The sequence below is a fragment of the Musca autumnalis genome, unplaced genomic scaffold (genome assembly GCF_047663935.1).
Source record: "Musca autumnalis isolate F117 unplaced genomic scaffold, ASM4766393v1 scaffold_1, whole genome shotgun sequence".
Classification (NCBI taxonomy): Eukaryota; Metazoa; Arthropoda; class Insecta; order Diptera; family Muscidae; genus Musca; species Musca autumnalis.
Genome location: NW_027411644.1, coordinates 314,119,990 through 314,139,319, shown reverse-complemented (window position 1 = coordinate 314,139,319; position 19,330 = coordinate 314,119,990). Strand labels below are relative to the sequence as shown.

General features: G+C 34.9%; 2 protein-coding genes and 1 long non-coding RNA gene across 3 annotated transcripts; 2 read left to right on the top strand and 1 right to left on the bottom strand.

Annotated features, from left to right (window-relative positions):
- Positions 1-2,506: 2,506 nt before the first annotated feature.
- On the top strand, positions 2,507-3,114 carry LOC141391468 (uncharacterized). Its single transcript, XM_073964345.1, has 3 exons — positions 2,507-2,713; positions 2,792-2,909; positions 2,967-3,114. The coding sequence occupies exons 1-3, from the start codon at positions 2,626-2,628 to the stop codon at positions 3,097-3,099; spliced, it is 339 nt and encodes a 112-aa protein (XP_073820446.1). The 5' UTR covers positions 2,507-2,625; the 3' UTR covers positions 3,100-3,114.
- Positions 3,115-6,190: 3,076 nt separating this feature from the next.
- LOC141391467 (uncharacterized) lies at positions 6,191-7,068 on the bottom strand. Its single transcript, XR_012409661.1, has 2 exons — positions 6,418-7,068; positions 6,191-6,358 (listed from the first exon to the last, which is right to left on the bottom strand). It is a non-coding gene; the product is annotated as an uncharacterized lncRNA (long non-coding RNA).
- Positions 7,069-13,873: 6,805 nt separating this feature from the next.
- LOC141391466 (uncharacterized) lies at positions 13,874-14,577 on the top strand. Its single transcript, XM_073964344.1, has 3 exons — positions 13,874-14,031; positions 14,229-14,349; positions 14,417-14,577. Exons 1-3 carry the CDS (start codon positions 13,947-13,949, stop codon positions 14,514-14,516), a joined length of 306 nt encoding a protein of 101 aa, XP_073820445.1. The 5' UTR covers positions 13,874-13,946; the 3' UTR covers positions 14,517-14,577.
- The last annotated feature ends 4,753 nt before the right edge of the window (positions 14,578-19,330 follow it).

The window sequence follows — 19,330 nt, the reverse complement described above, 5'->3', positions numbered from 1 at the left end:
TCCTATAGCCCCCATATAGCGGTACCACCCGATTTAGTTCAAATTTGGTAACTCATTTTTAACACAATTGCAGTTGACCAATCGAACTGAAACTTTGCACACTTTTCAGATTTGGAAGACAATACATAAATATGGGCCCAATTTTTCCTACAGCCCCCATATAGCGGTACCACCCGATTTCATTTTGAGGATTTTATCTTCATTTTTGCCCGAATTAGCTGTCATTTTGCATTTGGGATTTCCAATGATATAGGCATTTCCCCACCAAAAATTGTGAACATGGGTCCAGGTTTTGGTATAGCCCCCATATAGCGGTATGGTCTGATTTCAAGTGTTTTAAGGATTTTATCTTCATTTTTGGGCCGATTGGCTGTAACTTGGCGTTTGGAGTCCCCAATGGTACAGAAACTTCTCCACCAAAAATTGTTGACATAGGTCCAGGTTTTGGTATAGCCCCCATATAATGGTACTACCCAATTTCCAGTTCTTTAGGGATTTTATCTTCATTTTTAGCCAGAATTGACTGTAACTTGGCATTTGGAGTTCCCAATGGTACAGAAACTTCCCCATAAAAAATTATGGACATAAGTCCTGGTTTTGGTATAGCCTTTATATAACGGTACTACACGATTTCAGGCATTTTAAAGTTTTTATCTAAATTTACGGCCAAAATTGACTATAATTTTGTTCTCAGTGGTCAAAAAATGTATTTACTAAAAAGTTAAAAATAAAAATAATTTAAAAAAATTAAGTTTCAGTGTTTTATTTAGAAATGCACTTAAAACTAGAAAATAATTTGTCGCTTAGCCTCAATAAATATATTCTTTCTCATGATGGAATCTCTCAAATAAAACGCTTGCCGTTCAATATTGTCACAATTTTTAATTCAAATGCAAGCGTTTTATTTGAGAGATTCCATCATGAGAAAGAATATATTTATTAAGGATAAGCGACAAATTATTTTCTAGTTTTAAGTGCATTTCTAAATAAAACACTGAAACTTAATTTTTTTAAATTATTTTTTTTCTTTGGTTTTAATTTAAATTTTACTCTCTACTTTTTATACCCTCCACCATATGGAGGGTATAATTCAATTTGTCATTCCGTTTGTAACACATCGAAATATTCGTCGGAGACCCTATAAAGTATATATATTATTGATCAGTATAAAATTCTATGTCGATTTAACCATGTCCGTCTGTCCGTCCGTCCATCTGTCTGTCTGTTGAAATCAAGATACAGCTCGCAATTTTAAAGATAGAAAGTCAATATTTGATACAGAAGTTTTTATTACTTGCAGGATGGTTGGTATTGAAAATGGGATATATCGGTCCACGTTTTGGTATAGCCCCGACTTTCGGTATTTTTAAGGTTTTAGCTTCATTATCCTACTAAAATGTCAGAAATTTGATATTTAGTTATCGTTGGGTGTATAAAACTTTTCACCTGAAATTTGTTGGTATAAGTCCACGCATTCATATAGCCCCCATAGAACGGTACCTCCCGATATTCCGTATTTTGGAGGTTTTAGCTTCATTATCCCACCAAAATGGCTGAAATTTAGTATTTAGTTATAGTTGGCGTATAAAGCTTCTTCATCAAAAATGTTAATTATAGATCCATGTTTTGGGATTGCTCCCATATAACAATATCTCCCGATGTTATGTAGTTTGTTGATATTAGCTACTTTTTTTTTGGCAGAACTACCTGTAATTTGACATTTGAAGTTCCCAGTAGTACCAAAACTTGTACATTCGGTTACTTGTTGTTAGAACGATGAGTGATTTCATCAAATTGTTTTTTAAGTTATACGAAATATGCCAGAGATTTTTGTAGCGATTTCATAGATATTAGAAACAACTGATCTAAAATAGTTCTTAATTTCTAAAGAATGTTTTACAAGCCCCTTGCGATAGGTTTGACCATACGTAGATAATACTGTGATATTAAAATTATTTTTTTTTGTTCCGGTTATTATTTGAATGACCATACGTGTCAAACGTGTCATACATAAAATATTGAATATATTTGGGCTATTTGTATGAATGGGTGTGTCCAAAATCGTAGTACATAATACAGACTGCGCAGAAGTATTGGATCTAATTTCGACGAGAACAAATTGTGTTTTGTTTAACGTAAAAGATCTCACAGAGCTTAAGTGTCTCATGCGCTCCAATATGTAATAAAAGACTATTTACGTCAACTTAAAGTGTTTGTGTTAATTTGTGGTCAGAGAATATTCATTTTAATAATTCATTTTATTTATTTTAATAATAATAACTTTTATGATTCATAGTTTTTATCGGAAGTGATGTTTGCGGGGAACTAGTTTTTGTGTCATACAGTAACCCCTTCTTTAAATTAACAACTATAAATTGTCAATGACCTTTGATACAAGCATCTCATAAATATCTTGTATAAAGTTTTGGTGTTTTACTGTTACAGAGTGTGGTATCTCTGTAATTTTAATACGTTTCAATCGATGATCATACTTGGGTGTATTGAACTTATTTATGCTGAAGGTCATATTTTTTGATTCGATGATGATGAGTGCTTAATTTGCTTATAAAAATCAATTATTTTGTGTGTTTGGTCTAGTTATCAAATGTTTGTTGACACATTAAGATGAGATTATTATCGCTTGCCTTATTATTTTGTTTGTTAATGGCTGGTGCAATTGGAGGAGGATTGAAATCAAATTCTAGCGATGCAGGTAATAATGTGAAACTGAATGAGAATGTGAAAAAATGTGAATATTAAATAATTAATATTATTTTGCTTTTCTTTACAGAACATCCCGGCAAATGTGTTCATGAAGATTTAATTCTCTCGCCAGGTGAAGAAGGCCAGCCAAAGGGGAAATGTCAACGTTTCACGTGTGGAAAAGATCTTGTTGGTCACATTGAAAGGTAGACACCTCATTATTTCAAGTGAAATCCTGTATTCTATTTCTTCATTTTTTTCAGCTGTGATTATAGATTTATTGTTCTGGAGCCACCATGCTGGTGGGGTGATTTGAAAGATCCAGAATTTAAATATCCAAATTGTTGCAAGCGAAAAGTTATTTGTCCAGAAAAAATTGTACCCAAAAAGGAATAAAAATATATGATTAAATGCAAGACTGAGAAGTGTGGCTATCAATAAGACTCTTCATAAGATACTGATTGAACTCCAATTATCCAAACTAGAAATTATTAAGTACGTGAGGCCTATAGTCGGACCGGACCGACCATGTTGTACCCTACACAACTCTGGTCATTAGTTTCCCACGGAATTTATTTTATATGATTGCGACACGTTATGTACTGATATTATTAATTGATATTTTTGCATAATTTGTTATTAATATAATTTTCATTAAAGGAGAGGTCAAGAGATGGTTTTCAAATTTCGCGTTCGTATTTTGTTGGTTTTGTAGTTTTCATCCAGGCGAAGTGAATTATCAATTGGCTTTTCAGCTTTTATTGACATTTTCCTTGACCGAACTTTTTACTTCATGCAAAAAAACCTGTCAGGATTAAATTATAAGTGCGAACTCTAGTGTGATTATGCCCAGCTAATAATTTGTTCCGAGGGCTCCGATTTCCGATTTTTTCTGAATATTTTTAGAAAATTGCCGATTTCTCTAACATTTTTCTAGAAATTGTACCGATTTTCTTATTATACCCTACACCACTATGTGGGGAGGGTATTATAAGTTGGTTTTGGCCAAATAGTTTGTAACGCATCGAAATAATGTTCGTAACCCATACTTATATATACCAAAATGAATGTATCGACGAGATGTCCGTCCGTCTGTCCATCTAAACCTTGCAATCACGCTACAGGTCGCAATTTTGATCGGATGGTCACCAAATTTTGGGTGTTGATGAGGGTCCCGGAGGGGAAGAAGCCTATTTTGGTGATGGTCGGGTAATATTCAGGGGTCGGAAAGGGCAAAAAACTTATTTGGAGGAAAAGCCAACGTTTTATTTCAAAGCGCATATCTCCGCATCTATAAGGGGTATACCAAAAGCAAAACCTGCTAATGAAAGTAGAAAATATCACCTTTGCAGCGATGTATAGTAGATTGTCGTAGGTGGTCAAACAATTACGGTGCGCCTTAACTAATTTTAAATGGAAGGTGTTTACACCTGGGAAGTTTTTGCAGATTCTAAAACTGCAATGCTCATAGATGAGAAATATCAAGAAACAAAAAAATCGCCGGAGGGATTTTCAAATAAATAGCGATTTAAGTTCACATTTTTTTGGGTTCTTTAGGTTTTCACGATTTTACTTGGAAACCGCAATTCCTATGTAAATGGGCCTAAAAAAGATGTTGTAGCTGTGAAAATTCTCCACAAGATTGACCTATATAATATTTTCGTACGTTTTACCGTTTTTGAGATATAGAAGTTCAAATTGAGACAATGCACTGACTGTATCGCCTCCTTTATTTGAAAATCCCTCGGCGATTTTTTTGTTTCTTGATATTTCTCATCTATGAGCATTGTAGTTTTAGAATCTGCAAAAACTTTCCAGGTGTAAGCACCTTCCATTTAAATTTGGTTAATACAACCCAACTTTTAATTTTTGCGATTTTAATTATAACGACGAATATCACAGCTTTGGATGGGGAGCTTTCAAAAGCAAAGCCTAACTATGAAAATAGAATAACCCACCTTTACAATGATGCAAAGTAGGTTGGCGTAGGTGGCCAAATAACGGAGATATCGCAATAGTCGGTAATACATCCCATTTTTATTTTTTTGAAATCGCGCTACTGTTAGCAATTTTGATCGGATCGTCACGAAATGTTAGGGGTTAATGGGGGTCCCACAGAGGAAGAAGCCTATTGATTTTGATGATGGTCGGATGCTATTCAGGGGCGGAATGGGCAAAACTTATTTGGAGAAAAGGTCAGCGTTTTATTTCAAAGCCAATATCTCTGTTTCTTTAAGAGGTATATCAAAAGCAACACCTGACAAGTAAAGTAGAAAATATCACCTTTACAACAATGTAAGGTAGGTTGTCGTAGGTGGTCAAACAACAGGGATATCTTAATAGCCGGTAATGCATCCCATTTTCCGATTTTTTTGTAATCACGCTACAGATCGCAATTGTGATCGAATCCTCACGAATTTTTTTGAAGTTGATGCGGGTCCCTCAGAGGGAGAAGCCTATTAATTTTGGTGATAGTTGGATAATATTCAGGAGTCGGAATAAGCAAAAAGCTTATGTGGAGAAAAGTCAATGTTTTTCTTATGCGAATATCTCCGCTTTTGGTAGGAGTATTGCAGAAGGAAAGCCCGTCAATGGAAGAAGAAAAGATTTCCTTTATATTTATGCAAAGTATGTTGACGTAAGTTGGCAAAAAACCGAGATATCGCAAAAGTCAGTAATATATGCAATTTTTACATTTTTTGTAATCACGTTACAGGTCGAAATTTTGATCGGATAGTCACGAAATTTTGGGGGGCCCACAGAGGAAGAATCATATTGATTTTGGTGAGAGTCGGATAATATTTAAAGGTCGGAATGGATAAAAAACAAGTAAAAACGGCGTTTAGTTCGGCCGGGCCGAACTTGTTATACCCTCCAACACACGCAAAAAAAACGGCCTCTCTAACATATGTCCCAAACATATTTTGCAGCAAACATATATATGTTTGCAACAGTCCCAAACATAATATATGTTTGGGTCTGCAAACAAATAGATGTTTGGGTGGAAACAAATTTATGTTTGGGTGCAAACAATTTATATGTTTGGGTGCAAGCAATTTAAATGTTTGGGTGCAAACAAATACAAACCCAAAAGCCACAAAAAGAAAAAAACAAACACATGTACCAGTGGGCGATTACTGAGAGCAAGTGAGCGTAAATTTCAATGTAAAACACTTTGAAATGTATGCTCTCTTGCTCTCAGTAAGAGTTCACTTGATATCTCTATAATATACACACAAATGTTAGTGTTTTTGTTTATTCCCAACATACCAAAAAAGCTTGAGAATTATATTATAATAAGCTTACCAACATAAGCCTTAAGCTTATAAAAGACTTGAGAAATCAGTTGTTAAAAGCTTATGTCATAATTGTAGAAAAATCTAAACGGAACCCTTGTTTATAAGCTTACGCTTTTAATTGTAGAACAAGCTTATGCAATTAATATTATCTTAAGCTTACCCTTGTAATAGTAAAACAAGCTTACATATATTTTTTTAAATTTTTATTAAAATTTTATAAATTCATTTCATATTTTTAGATTTAGTTATAAATTAACAAAATGTGTAGTGTGTAGTTTTTTGGTTTTATAACTGTTTCGCGTCTTTATAGGATTTTTCGCGAACCGTCTTGAATGAATGTGTCGGAGTTGCGGCATCTGTGAAAAGTAGAAATTTAGTGATAATTTTTGCAGTTAATTTTGTAAATTGAACTTACTTTATATAGCGTTTCTCGTGCCATTGTTGTGCGCCTTGCACTCTGTATGCATGGTTGATATTCTCAGGTTGGGCAAAATATCCAACGATGGCAAAATATTCCTCAGCGTAATGTAGACGAAAAACTTTTATACAAATGGTGTCGTAAAACACGCGGTTCGGATTTGGCGATAACAAGTATGTCATTAAGCCAATATAAAGCGGCATGCACTCTTTAATATGAAATAAATCTACCGTGTCCCTTAGAAAATGGGTTTGGGAACATATGTTTGAATGTCAAATATATAATTATTCGTAGTTTCGTCACTTCCACTATGTTCGCATTCACTTCTAGTTTCATCACAACCGCTATTTACATCACCAATCCTGAAAACTTCTTCTTTTTTATGATTCAAATGATCAATGACTTTTTTGCCTCTTAACACTGTTTTATATTTTGTAGGCATCGGCAATTATATTTTAGCACAACACGGATATATTTATTTAGTTCGCACAACGCGGATATACATTTAATCACATAAAAACTAAGAAATCGATGTAAAATACAAAAAAATTTCTACGAAAACTAATTTATCAACAAAAGTCAGGCAGACTTTAGAAAAGTTTGTGCCAGTAATAGTTTTACAAGCATTGTTACAAATTGATTGTGAATTTTCTATTTTTATAATATTATTCTCAAGTCCTATTACTTTTTATTTTTATTTGGTATGTTGGGTTGAAATCACAACAACAACAGACACATACTAGGTACGTACAAAATTCCAAAGAAATACATAACACACTTTAATAAAAGAAAAACTGACTGAAATAATTTGTAAATATTCACACTTTTAAAATTTTACTCAAAGTTGACATCATCAGTGGGGAATCGGCATCTGGAATCAAATGATTATGTAATAAATAAATATGGATATACCATATTTCAAATATACATATGTATGTAATTACCAATATTAAATGCGATTTCTTCCTTCTCCACTAAAATAATTCCATTCAACTTTTCCATTCAATTATAAAATGTATTGGGCATTTAATTTACTAAAAACACAATTTCTTTAAGAAAACACAAAACACTGATTTATTCACTCACTTTACCGTCTTGACGCTACGCTGGCAACTAAAACACTGAAGAAAGAAAAAACAAAAAGTTGGAAAGTTGGTTAACAACAACAAAACAAGAAACACACGAGTTTGACGCATACACGCCATCAAAGCACCAAAACCCCCTTCTTCGCTTCTACGTCTTCTATTATACAATACACACAACTCTATATTATAAAACAGCATTCCGCAGCCGCGAGAGTACTGTTATTACTCTCGTTGACAAACATCCTCTCTCCACCCATGAAAAAGATGCTCTAACATAAAAAATATGTTTTACCCAAACATATCAAATTGAGATATGTTACAAAATGTTGCAAACATATATTTGTTTGAACCCAAACATATTATGTTTACATCCAAACATATATTTGTTTGCAACCGGTCCCAAACATATATTTGTTTGGATCCAAACATATTTCTAACATAAATTTTTCTGCGTGCACGAGATGTATTGAAGTAAAATGGAATAATGAGTTTCCTTTCGTGTATGAAGAAGACTTAATACTAAATTTCAGCAATTCCGGTAAAACAATGTGAGGCACCATTCTATGCGGGCTATTTCAAAACGTCGATCTATACCGACAGATTTTTGACGGAATGTTTTTAGGCTCAAAGAAGACTAAATAAAATACCAAATTTCCTATATTTCGGTAAGAGAATGTGGTTAAAACTTAAAAAATACCGAAAATCAAGAAGTACGCTTCTATGGGGATATAGGAAGACGTGGACCTATACTGATAATACTCTTCTGGAATATTTTATAACTCTTGGAAGACGAAATAACGAATTTCAGCCATTTCGGTTGGATATTGACGTCACAATCTTCAGTATTACGAAAATCGGGAGTAACCGTTCTATGTGGGCTATATCGAAACGTGGACCTATACCGACAAATTTAAAGGGGAAGTTTGAGTACCCCCAACAAAGTCTAAATACCAAATTTCAGCCATTTCGGTGGAATATTGAGGCCGAAAATCGGGAGGTACCGTTCTATTAGGGCTATATGAAGGCATGGACCGATACCGACAAAGTTCTGGGGGAAAGTTTTACACCACCAACGTAGACTAAGTACCAAATTTCAGCCATTTCGGTGTGATAATGAAGCTTAAACTTTCAAAATACAGAAAATCGGGAGGTACCGTTCTATGGGGGCTATATGAAGGTGTGGACCGATACCGACAAAATTCTGGGGGAAAGTTTTATACCCCTAAATGAGACTACGTACCAAATTTCAGTCATTTTGGTAGGATAATGAAGCTAAAACCTTAAAAATACCGAAAATCGGGAGGTATCGTTCTATGGGGGCTATATCAAAACGTGGACCGATATATCCCATTTTCAATACCAACCATCCTGCATGTAATAAAAACTTCTGTACCAAATTGTGACTCTCTATCTTTAAAATTGCGAGCTGTATCTTGATTTCAACAGACAGACAGACGGACAGACGGACATGATCAAATCGACATAGAATTGTATGCTGATCAATAATATACTTTATAGGGTCTCCGACGAATATTTCGATGTGTTACAAACGGAATGACAAATTTAATTATACCCTCCATATGGTGGAGGGTATACAAATCTTGAGTAATTTTATATTTTTTCATATGTTCAATTATAATTTTTTGATGACCTTGAATCTTATTTAAAATGTTCAAACATTGCAAAAATCATGTATATATAGACGTCAGATAATGAAGCAATTTGATTCCGGAATATCTTAATATCTTCCACTAATATTGAAAAGGCTTTTATCCTCTCAAGGAATTTTTGATTATGGATTTTTTTCCTCTTTAGATTTTTAGCATTTGTTTTCCAAAGGTAAAATGTAAGAATAATAACATGTCCTCGGAGCGGACAAACGCAATTCGTCTCAAAAGGACTAAAAGCTTTAAATTTCGATATAATTTGTATCCGTTTACCCTTGCTTTAAGGATATTAATCAAATTAAAAATTACTTTTTCAATATTTTAAATTCTATTCGGTTTCATTGTGCTTTTGAAGCAAATTTAAATGGAAGGTGCTTACACCTCGGAAGTTTTTGCGGATTCTGAAACTACAATGTTCATAGATGAGTAAAATCAAAAAACTAAAAAAATCGACGGAGCGCTTTTTAAATAAATCACGATACAAGTTGGTATTTTTAAGGGTTGTTTAGGTTTTCACGATTTTACTTGGAAACCGCAGATCCTATTGAAATCGGACTAAAGAAGATGTTGTAGCCAAGAAAATTCCCTACACGATTGACCATTTTGGTATTTTCGTAGGTTTTACCATTATTTATTTACCGTTATTGAGATATATAAGTTCAACTTGGGTCAATACATTGACTATATCGCTTCCTTATAAAACAACACCGCATACACCTGGGAAGTTTTTGCTGATTTTGAAACAAAAATGTTCATAGGTGAGAAAAATCCAAAAACAAGAAAAAATCTTTTAATTAATTTCTCGTTAGAGACGAGCTTACTGACCAAGATGCTTTTTGAAAAAGGAAAGCCGACGATACGAACCCACACAATCACCACTGTGTGACATGCATGTTTCGCCTTTGGTTTAGGAAGGCTCCTCAGACACATCGACTGTGAGGCGGCTTCGCTATCCTCTAACTTATTTCCTCTTTCAAATGCAAGTTGTTTTTTTACAAAGTTGAATTTTTTTGTTCAAATCTTTGTATGGCTTTCATGACAAACGCTTTTCAAGGACGTGGGTTCGAACCCCAGCCTGGCTCAAGCTGATTTTTATTTTTATTTGAAAATTTTGCCTATTAGGCGAAGGTCATTTTTTATTAATTTTTTAATTAATTTCTCGTTAGAGACGAGCTTACTGACCAAGATGCTTTTTGCAAAAGGAAAGGCAAAATTTTCAAATAAAAATAAAAATCAGCTTGAGCTAGGCTGGGGTTCGAACCCACGTCCTTGAAAAACACATGGAAAAAAGTGTTGTCACGGCGTGTTAGTGTTCAGAACCAAACTCATAACTTTCAAAGGCTACGCTAAGCGTATGTCATGAAAGCCATACAAAGATTTGAACAAAAAATTCAACTTTGTAAAAAAACAACTTGCATTTGAAAGAGGAAATAAGTTAGAGGATAGCGAAGCCGCCCCACAGTCGATGTGTCTGGGGAGCCTTCCTAAACCAAAGGCGAAACATGCATGTCACACAGTGGTGATTGTGTGGGTTCGTATCGTCGGCTTTCCTTTTTCAAAAAGCATCTCTAACGAGAAATTAATTAAAAAATTAATAAAAAATTACCTTCGCCTAATAGGCAAAATTTTCAAACAAGAAAAAATCGTTGGAGAGATTTTTAAATAAATCGCGATCAAAATTCACATTTTTAGGGTTTGTTTTAGGTTTTCGCGATTTTGCTTGGAAATCGCAAGTCCTATCGACATGAGGCTAAAGAAAATGTTGTAGCAGTGAAAATTTTCTACAAGATTGGCTGATTAATATTTTCCTAGGTTTTACCACTTTTGAGATATAGAGGTTCAGATCAAACTTTCCGATTTTTTTCTTAGGCCATCAGGATTTAGCTTGAAAACTGCAAATCCTATCAAAATGGGAATAAATAAAATATTGTAGCAGTGAAAATTCTCTACAAGATTGGCTTTTGTAGTTTTTTTCCTAGGCTGTACCATTTTTGACATATATAAGTTTAATATGAGAATTTGCCGTCATTACGTTGTTTTATAAGGAGGCGTTACAGTCAATACATTGTCCCAATTTGAACTTATATATCTCAACAACGGTAAAATCTACGAAAATTCCATAAAGGCTAATCTTGTAGAGAATTTGCATAGCTACAACATCTGTCTTAGTCCGATTTAGACAGGATTTGCGGTTTTCAAGCAAAATCGATAAAACCTACACAACCCTTAAAAATTCCATCTTTAATGGCGATTTGTTTAAAAAGCGCTCCGGCGATTTTTTTAGTTTTTTGATTATACCCTCAGCATTTATGCTAACGAGGGTATATACACTTTCATACGGTCAAAATGTGCCTCGTCTAAATAATGGTTTTAGACCCCAAGTATGTTTGGACGAAATGTGTTTCAGACAATTTGGAGTCGATTGAGCAATGTCCGTCCGTCCGTCTGTCTGTCTGGCTGACTGAAGCGCACGATAACTCTCGACGGATGAACCGATTCCGTTCAAATTTTGGCTTTCGTAATATTTTGCCCAAATTTAGTTTAAGTTTGAAGATGGGCTATATCGGTCCGCTCCTTCCGGTACCTCCCACACAAAAATTCGAAAATGTTCGGAAAAATTGTGCGCACGATAACTCTTGAAGGGAGTAACCGATATGGTCCATACTTTGAATATACTGAAATGTGTACCAGATTTAGATAAGGTTTCAATATGGACTCAATGGATCCACTTCTTCGGAAAAGTTCAGTTTAGGGCCATCTCTCGAATCGCTTTGATTTTTGTTTTACCAACTTGTATTCACTGCCCCCCATACGACGGCACAAGTTTCATTAGGGGCAAGTCCATACTTCCTGAGAAAATAGCATGAAAGTTGCAAAAAAACCACTATGACACTGTGTGAGGTGGTTAGAGCGCAAGATAACTCTAGAACGGATCTGCCGATTTGGTCCAACATTTGGCCCTAGTAATATTTTGTCTAAACATAGTTTATGTTTGAAGATAGGCCATATCGGCCCACTCCTTCAGTTACCTCCCCCACAAAAGTTCAAAAATTTTCGGAAAAATTGTTCGTACGGTAACTCTTGAAGGGAGTATCCGAATTGGTCCATACTTTACACATCCTAATATATCTTCCAGATATAGATCAGGTTCAAATATGGACTATGTTTGTCCACTTCATCCAGTACCTCCCATACAAAATTTCGGAAAGGTTCACTTTATGACCTGATATCGAATCACTTTGATTTTTGTTGAAGCAACTTGCATTCGCTGCCTCAATTACGATGGTAAAAGTCTTTTTCAGCGGCAAGTCCAAACTTCTGGAGGAAACAGCCCGAAGGGTGTAAAAACCCCATAGGCACCATATGTAGTGGCTGGAGATCCACTTCCATAATGGTCAATGTCGATCCATTCCTTTTAGTATCTCCTCCTCAAAACTTTTGATCTTTAATCCTAATCAACATTTTTGTCGGTTCAAACGCCCAAAATTTTTAAAACTCCCTAAATACATACGTTGTTTGGGAAAAAAATTGTTTCAATATACACAGGCTGAGGGTATATCTCTGTCGGCAAAGACGACTGATACTTTTTTACTTGTTTTTCTCATCTATGAACATGGTAGTTTCAGAATCCGCAAAAACTTCCGAGGTGTAAGCACCTTCCATTTAAATTTGCTTCAAGAGCACCGTGGTTTGGTATCTATTCAGGTAATAATCAAAAATGAAAATTGCTTCTTTTATTTATTTTTAAATTGAGAAAATTACTTTTGTTCAGCCTACTTTAAAGTATAATATTCAACAGGATATTTTATATATTTTCTAAGACTATTTTATAAAAATTACGTTTTCAATATTTTAAATTCTATTCGGTTTGGTATCTATCTATTAAGGTAATAATATATATTTTTATGTTGACAAAATTACTTTTGTTCAGCCTACTTCAATTTCAAAACCCCAAAAGTCCATTGTGTACAGTACAACAACATATGCGGAACTTGGTCTTGACCAAAGTCACAAGTGTACGCATCAGAATTAACCTCCTATGTTACTCAAGCCGTATAGTTGCCACATGGTCAGTTTTGCGAACAGGCGAACATTTGCTTCGAAGTGCTTCTTCCATGTGACGATCTTATATATGGAAGAATATCTTATAAATAGATATCTTATACATGGAAGAAATACCAATATTGTATTTATGTATTTATTTTGGAGTGATTGTCATTAGCATGAGGTTTCCATTAGCATAAGGTATTCCGTATTAAATTTATAGCGGAGGTTATAAAATGTTCTGCCCAACCTAATTCAGCGCCATGAAATTCTGCTGATCATCAACAAACAGACCAACATGTCTCTTACAGTAATTCTAAACTTCTATGAGGAAACCTGTGGTACTGTTTTGAGCAGCTATTCTCAACGAGAAATATTTGTTTTATGTATCTTGCTGTCTGATAAATGACAACATCTTCTTGATATGTTTATCGGGCTATTTGCCCAACGAATGCTGCTTACCAGTCCAGTGTTTGTTGTAAAACACTATGTATTAGGCGATTATAGATTCAATAAAAATATATTTGTTTAACAAATGTTATTGATTGAATAACAACAAAACGAGATTTGAATGCTACATGTAGATGAAAAATATTATAGATTAGTAACACCAACAAACAAACAGACGTTTAACGACAAACTGTATTGATTTTAATAAGTAAGCTGTATAAACTAGAAATTCAACTCAGTTTCAGTTTAGTTATTATTCGATTTTTAACACAAACAGATCATGAAATTTCTAATATTCGTACTGTTTTTATCACTTTTGGGTATAGCACTTGGTTCTCAAGCTGCAGGATTTTTTGCAGATCCAGGTATAAATAATTGCAAATTAAAAAACAATCAGTTGACTAACTACATGATCAATTGGGATTCGATTTCAAACACTTTTTTCTTATTATGAGTATAATATAGTGTTAATATTCATATATTGCAATCAATATTAAAATAGTCCAATATCAACTTAATTCATCTTTTTGTAATAATGTATTTATATTTTTTATTTCATTAGAACATCCTGGAAAGTGTGTCTATAAAGACTTGGTGTTGTCTCCTGGCGAAGAGGGTACACCAAAGGGAGAATGTTCTAGGTTCGTGTGTAACATGGAATCTGGTTTCGCTAAATTTCATGGGTAAGTTTTAATTAATTTCAATTTGTTAATACAATTTGATCACTAAAATTTGCATTAATTATTTTAGTTGTGGCGCACAAAGTGTCGAACCGCCATGTAAACTTGGAGACTTTATTGATGCCAAAGCTCCCTATCCGAAGTGCTGTGAAAAATACGTAGTATGCTAAGAACACTACAAAAATAATTGAAATAATTAATGAAATAAAAACAAGCAAGTAGAAAAGCGTATTGTTCGGCAGCGCCGAATTTTTTATTTCCTGCACCATGATTTATTATGAACTAAAATGAAATAAATAGGAAGTTTTCTTACCGCTGGGAATTCTAATTACCAATTATAGGAAATTTAATTCGGAAATTTAGATTAAAACATCAAAATACCTGAAATCTGCCAATCAGGTTATTGTAGGCTATATCCTATGTCCACAATTTTAGATGGATAAGTTTTTTTGACCGCTAGAAACCCCCATATCCCAAATAATAGCTAATTCGGTAGGAAAACTTCACAATACTTGAAATCGAGAGGTACCCGTTATACCTCGGCCTATGTTCACAAATTTTGGGGCAGACGCGCTTGGATCACTGGGAACCCTAACAGTCAAATTACAACCAATTTGGACTGAAAATATTCATTAAAAAACATAGTGGGCGCTGGGGAAGTGTTTTTTGGCCATAGGGAACCCAAATTGAAGCCACTGAAAAAAGAAGATAATATTTTCAAAACATGATTCCACAATGTAGACCTTTATCCACAATTTCCTGGTGGAAAACATGAACCTATCTTGACATTAGTGAAGAAGTTTTGTGACCATTGGGAATTTCAAATGAGAAGCAAGTAGTTCGGTAAAAATTTAGCTAAAATTCTCCGAAAATCTGGAGGTACCCTTATATGCTGGCTATAGCAATACATTTTTTTTCTTTATTATTCCACTTGGGAACATAGGGCTTCTACAAGATTGTTCCAACTTATTCTATCGTTACATAATATTTTAATATCATCTAAAGTTGTGTTTGCTTTCTTCAGCTCATTGAGTATGGTTCTGCGCCATGCATGGGCGTCTGCTTCCTTGTGGGTTCCATTCCAAAGCCATCCTGGAAATGCTATTGTGTGGTTTTCGCAACGTATGCCCTATCCATTTCCATTTTCTCCTTGCAATCTGCCGGGCGATTGGTTCTTCATTTGCCATCTGGTTTGAGATTTTGTTGGGCCAAAATATTTTGCTTATTATCCGGAGGCATTTGTTGACGAATACCTGCAGCTTTTGTGTTATGGCGTTTATTACGGGCCAAGTTTCGCTTTCGTAAAGCAATGTGGATTTCACACATGCATTAAACAAACGCAGTTTTGTTTTATACGATATTTGGTTTGATCGCCAAGTTTTGATCGCTTCCGATTGCGGATCTAGCTTTCTTAAGTCTATTGTCAACTACCTCTTCTACACCATTTTCTGATGACATAGTAACCCCGAGGTAGCAAAAATTGTGTACATATTTTAAGGTTTTGTTTTTGATATTAAATGCGTTGTCGATGGTGGTGTTTATTCGCATTGCCTCTGTTTTATCAATGTTTATTTCCAGTCCAGCTTTGTTTGCAAGCACAGTCAGGTCGTCCAGTTTACTTTGCATATCGCTGAATTTATGGGACAAGAGACATATATAGTCCGCGAAGTCCAGGTCTTCAAGGCGATTGTATAAACCCCTGAAACCTATGTTAATATTTTTTGGCGGAGACGTTTCACGACTGTAGCAAATTTCAAATTTCAAATAACAGCTAGTTCATAAAAAAAACCTAGCTAAAACATTCAAAATTACGTAAAACGGGAGGTACCCTTATATAAGGGCTATACGAAAACATAGACCTACATATATAGAAAACATTTGAGAGAGAAGATTCGTGACGACAAGGAGCCTGAAATGTCAAATTGCGGATAGTTTATTCGAAAAATGTAGCTAAAACCCTCAAAATACCGAAAATCGGAAGATTCCGCTATATGGGGGCTATACCTAAGCATGGGCCTATGTTGGAAAGAAGTGTTGTAACACTTAAGAATTGGGGGCTATACATAAATGTTGAAAATTTTTGGCGGAAGGGAGGGAACATCAAATGTCTAATTACGCGTAGGTCAGTCCACAAATGTTGCTAAACCCTCAAAACGGACCGCTATATGGGGGCAATTCGAAATTATGGATCTATGTTGACAATTTTTGGTGAAGAAGTGTTGGGACCCCTAAGGACATCACATATGAAACTACATATTGTTCCGTTAAAAATTGTAGCAAAGATCTTCAAAATACCCAAATTCGGGAGGTACCGTTATATGAGGATTATACCAAAATATGGACCTGTATTAAGAATGTTTGGTGGAGAAGTGTAGGGACTACTAAGAACCTCAAATGTCACTTTTACAGCTGCTTCGGTGAAAATTGTAGCTAAAATCCTTAAAATACCCAAAAACCGGTAATACCCTTATATAGGAGGTATAATTAAATATAAACAATTTTTGGTGGAGAAGTGTTGCGATCCATAAGAATCTCAAAGGTCAGTTCCTAGGGTTAATTCAGTCAATTTTATCAGAGCAGGAGTAGCTGCCATCATTATAGTATTTAGGGCCATGCCAAAACCATGGATGTTAGGGCTCGTATGTCAGGTATATATTCACTGGACAATAACCGTAGACTATCCCAGCATTTTCACATACAATATCAGGAACCTATGACTTATCCTGATGACGTTATTTTAGTTTATAGTACTAAAATACGTAATTTTCCAATGTCCGATCTGGGATATCAATATTTTCCCTATATATATCCACCATAGATATTTCAAAAACAGTTTGGATCGAGCACACATAATATTCTGAAAGAATTTATTATCAAAAAACTTCAATAAAATATATTTTGTGACCGCAGATAACGAAAATGTGAATAACAAGTAAAAAAAGTATCAGTCGGCTTGGCCGACAGAGATATACCCTCAGCCTGTGTATATTGAAACAATTTTGTCCCATAAAACGTAGGTATTTAGAGGGTTTTAAAAATTTTAAACGCATGAATCGGCAAATATGTTGATTAGATTAAAGAGCAGAAGTTTTGCGGGGGAATTACTTAAAACAATGGATCGACATTGACCATTATGGAAGTCGATCTCCAGCCACTACATACGTTGCCATAGGGGGGTTTTACTCCCTTTGGGCTGTCTGCTTAAGAAGTGTGGTTGCTTCAAAAAAAAAAAAAAATAAAAGTGATTCGATAGCAGGCCTTAAAGTGAACTTATCCGAAATTTTGTTTGGGAGGTACTGGATGAAGTGGACAAATATAGTCCATATTTGGACCAGATCTATATCTCGTAGATATATTAAGATGTGTTAAGTATGGACCAATTCGGCCACTCCCTTCAAAAGTTACCGTACGAATAATTTTTCCGAACATTTTTGAAATTTTGTGGGGGAGGTACCTGAAGGAGTGGACCGATATGGCTTATCTTGGAGCTTAAACTATGTTTGGACAAAATATTACTAAGGCCAAAATTTGGACATAATCAGCAGATCCGTTGGTGAGTTATCTTGCGCTCCGGTGTCATAGGGGTTTTGTGAAACTTTCAAGCTATTTTCTCAGGAAGTTTGGACTTGCCCCTGCTGAAACTTGTACCGTCGTATGGGGGGCAGTGAATACAAGTTGCTAAAACAAAAACCAAAGCGATGCGAAAGCAGGTCCTAAACTGAACTTATACGAAATTTTGTGTGGGAGGTACCGGAAGGAGTAGACCTATTGAGTCCATATTGGAACCTCATCTAAGTCAGGTACATATTTGACAATGAGCAAAGTATGAACCAAATCGGTTACCCCCTTAAAGAGTTATCGTGCGCACAAATTTTCCGAACTTTTTCGAACTTTTGTGGGGGATGTACCGGAAGGAGTGAACCGATATAGCCCATCTTCGAACTTAAACTAAGTTTGGGCAAAATATTACGAAAGCTAAAATTTGAACCGAATCGGTTCATCGGTTCGAGAGTTATCGTGCGCTCCAGCCAGCAGGACAGACAGACGGACGGACATGGCTAGAGCGACTCCAAATTGTCTGAAACACATTTCGTCCAAACATACTTGGGGTCTAAAACCATTATTTCGATGAGGCACATTTTCATCGTATCAAAGTGTATATACCCTCCTTAGCCTAAAGGCTGAGGGTATAAAAACGGTAGAATATGGTCCTAAATCATATATAAAAAGCAAAAGCTTCGGGAGATGTTAAATATTATAGCTACAAATTTCATTTGTTCAGAGACTCATAATGAAATTTGATTTGGGACATTTCTTCTTTTGGGCGACTTATATTGAAATTTGATGGTGAATAGTTTTGTCTTTGACGTCTTCTATCTAGAATGTAGTTTTGTGGGACAAAACTTAATAAACTCAGCTAAAGTACAACATTAACCCAAAAACGTGATTATACTTTTGGCAGATTCCTGGCGTTTAGGTACGATTTAGAGTTTTGGTGTATTCGGAGACCTATAGTAAAATTTTATGACAAATAATTTTGTAGAATATTTTGATTTGATACGAACACATTTTAAAGGAGTTTTTAAACGTTTCTGAAAAAAGGGACCAAAAAGACCCCTTTGGTATGAGGGTTAATTTTTTTCATAAAAAGATACCCCGTATTGTTGTCAGTAATATTGCCAGAGACACTTTATACCTAAAATGCAAGGATTCCAAGAAATCTGATGTCCAATATTTCAAAACCTGTAGAAATGGGCGGAACTTGTCACGCCTATTTAGGTTACTTCCCGACGTAAACTTTCAAAACGCCGATACACGTGTTTTCTTTTTTTCGGTCCTCTTTCATAATCTGGTCGAATTATCTTGTATTTTTTTTTTTGTGTTGTACAGTGTTATGATAAGTTACTGAGCGTTTGGCAAGTAAATAACTACTCAAATAGAATGATTATCATAAGATAACTGCAAATGACTTTTTTAACTTTTA

What these genes read in the sequence shown, in the direction of transcription:
- LOC141391468 (XM_073964345.1), top strand. Translation starts at nt 2,626, where the DNA reads ATGAGATTATTATCGCTTGCCTTATTATTTTGTTTGTTAATGGCTGGT. An exon ending in ATCAAATTCTAGCGATGCAG is followed by an intron (nt 2,714 to 2,791) that starts GTAATAATGTGA and finishes TTTTCTTTACAG; the next exon opens with AACATCCCGGCAAATGTGTT. An exon ending in CTTGTTGGTCACATTGAAAG is followed by an intron (nt 2,910 to 2,966) that starts GTAGACACCTCA and finishes CATTTTTTTCAG; the next exon opens with CTGTGATTATAGATTTATTG.
- LOC141391466 (XM_073964344.1), top strand. Translation starts at nt 13,947, where the DNA reads ATGAAATTTCTAATATTCGTACTGTTTTTATCACTTTTGGGTATAGCA. An exon ending in AGGATTTTTTGCAGATCCAG is followed by an intron (nt 14,032 to 14,228) that starts GTATAAATAATT and finishes TTATTTCATTAG; the next exon opens with AACATCCTGGAAAGTGTGTC. An exon ending in GGTTTCGCTAAATTTCATGG is followed by an intron (nt 14,350 to 14,416) that starts GTAAGTTTTAAT and finishes TAATTATTTTAG; the next exon opens with TTGTGGCGCACAAAGTGTCG.